Source organism: Cebus imitator, unplaced genomic scaffold (genome assembly GCF_001604975.1).
Source record: "Cebus imitator isolate Cc_AM_T3 unplaced genomic scaffold, Cebus_imitator-1.0 Scaffold414, whole genome shotgun sequence".
NCBI classification, from domain to species: Eukaryota; Metazoa; Chordata; class Mammalia; order Primates; family Cebidae; genus Cebus; species Cebus imitator.
Window position 1 is genome coordinate 1,110,263 of NW_016107729.1, and position 2,103 is coordinate 1,112,365.

Genomic DNA, 2,103 nt, shown 5'->3' on the forward strand with positions numbered 1-2,103 from the left:
AGGAGGTGGAGTTTACAGTGAGCCAAGATCACACCACTGCACTCCAGCCTGGGTGATAGAGTGACACTCTGTCTCAAAAACAAACAAACAAAAAACTAATTTTTGGGCACCTGCTAGATTAAAGGCAAGGCCTGTAATTTGAGCTAGTGTCACAAATCCTGTGGGTTTTCAGCCTCATTTCTTTTCCAACCTGATATAACTTGGGCTTTAAGTTGATGGCCGTGAGTTTATTAAAGTGACATGTATGGTGCTTTATGATTTGTTTATGACCTCTGTGTTCATTATCTCTTTGAATTCTCACAAAATCCCTATGAGGTTGGTATAATTTATCCCTGTTTGGTAGTTAAATTTCAGTGAACTTGAAAAAGTTTGCCTAAGATCACCTATAAGTGTCAGATACAGATATTAATTAATGTGGTAGGATAACATAGAGGAGTCAGATGATTCAAATTCAAGTCCTAGAACTTTGACAAGATGTTTATTCTCCCCAAATACCCATTTCTCAGCTCTAAGGTGGGGATACTGTCAAAACTGAGTTGGGTTGCTGTGAAGCATGCAGATAACGGGAGACCCATCTTAGGAAATGAAATCCATTTATCTAATCTTCTCCCAGTCAGACAAGAGGCTCCTAATCCCAACGCACATCTTTCTGTTTTAAAAAATACATTCACTCCCTGAAATAACACTGTTCTCAATTTGATATGCAAGATGCACTCTTATTTTTTCAGCTTTATTGAGGTATAATTGACCAGCAAAACTGTTTATATTCAAGGTGTATAATGTTTTATTTTAATATACCTATTCAATGCAAAACGCAAGATCTTTCCATTTCCTTTACTTTTGCTTTTACCTTTTTAGCAACTTAGTTTAGCATTGCTTAAAAATAATCTGAAATGACTGACTCTTTTTTCCATCAATCTGATTTTAAGTTACTTTTCCATGTAATTCAAGGGATGGTCAGGTCATAAGGAGAAATCATTTTAGACACCATATGTCTTTTTGCTGGAGTTTTTTTTATTACAATACAAATCAAAGCAATTTCCATTTTATCCAGGGATCTCTCCTAAAGGTGTGAGGGGATCTACATATAAGCACTTGTCTTGCAATTTTCTCCCTTACTAAATGGTAATTAGCATTATAACAATTTAGCAGATTCAGGTTCTAAAAGTACCTGGTATTTTCTCCTACTGTTGCTCAAAACAGAGTGATTTAGGGTAGAAAAAACATATTTATGATTTCCAGGGGAATTGTTAGCTTGAGCCTTTGCTTCATTTGTCTTCAGAAATCTGTGTCTCTTTAAAGGGGACTAAAGCCATTTCCTGTGTGCACTTGGTCTGGGAGTTGACTTTCCATCATTTCTTTTTCTGTGTGTTCTAAAAAACTATAACTTTTTGTGGTACATTTTATATTAAGACCTGAAAGAGATCACTCTGAAATTTGACAGGTATATAAGAAAAAAAAATGATACCAGGTTGAACTCAATTTTCTATATTATTTACTATACAATATTTCACAGTTTTTATAGTATATAATGAGTATCAAAAAGTGCTTTGAAGACTTTTGCTGCATATTTTGATTTGTGGTTTTATTTTTTTCTGTAATTAGATCTGGAAATTACAATTATAATATTCCTGTTAATAAGCACACACCCACCAATGTCAAGTTCTCTCTGGAAATAAAGTAAGTGTATGGCTGCAAAAAAAACAATTTTATTTTTATTATTAATTGAATAGCAAGTCTGGATTTACTTCACAATTTTGTCAGTAAGTGAAGAGGCAAAAAGCTATCAGTTTGTGTTAACTAATGATGATTTGAAAGGTGGGCCAGTTGAGGGAGAGGTTTTCGAAATGAGTGCTGTGATCATCCAGGCTTTCTTCAGGAAATGGAAGGGCTCTAAACTCTACACCCATGCCTGCAAAGTGGGGGTGATTTTGGTTTGATGCTCACAAGCTAGAGACTTCCCCTGACTCTCTCACTTGGAGAGAGAGAATTAGAATAGGAAGAAGAGCCGGGCGCGGTGGCTCACGCCTGTAATCCCAGCACTTTGGGAGGCCGAGGCGGGTGGATCACGAGGTCAAGAGATCGAGACCATCCTGGTCAACA

General features: G+C 36.4%; 1 protein-coding gene across 4 annotated transcripts in view; it reads left to right on the forward strand.

Moving 5' to 3' along the window:
• The window catches only part of MYRFL (myelin regulatory factor like), a 124,572-nt gene that overhangs the window by 118,974 nt on the left and 3,495 nt on the right, over nucleotides 1-2,103 (forward strand). For all 4 annotated transcript variants that reach the window (XM_037731626.1, XM_037731624.1, XM_017509271.2 and 1 more), the window contains one exon: nucleotides 1,606-1,680. In XM_037731626.1, coding sequence (XP_037587554.1) covers nucleotides 1,606-1,680 — 75 coding nt within the window. The remainder of the gene's footprint in view (nucleotides 1-1,605; nucleotides 1,681-2,103) is intronic.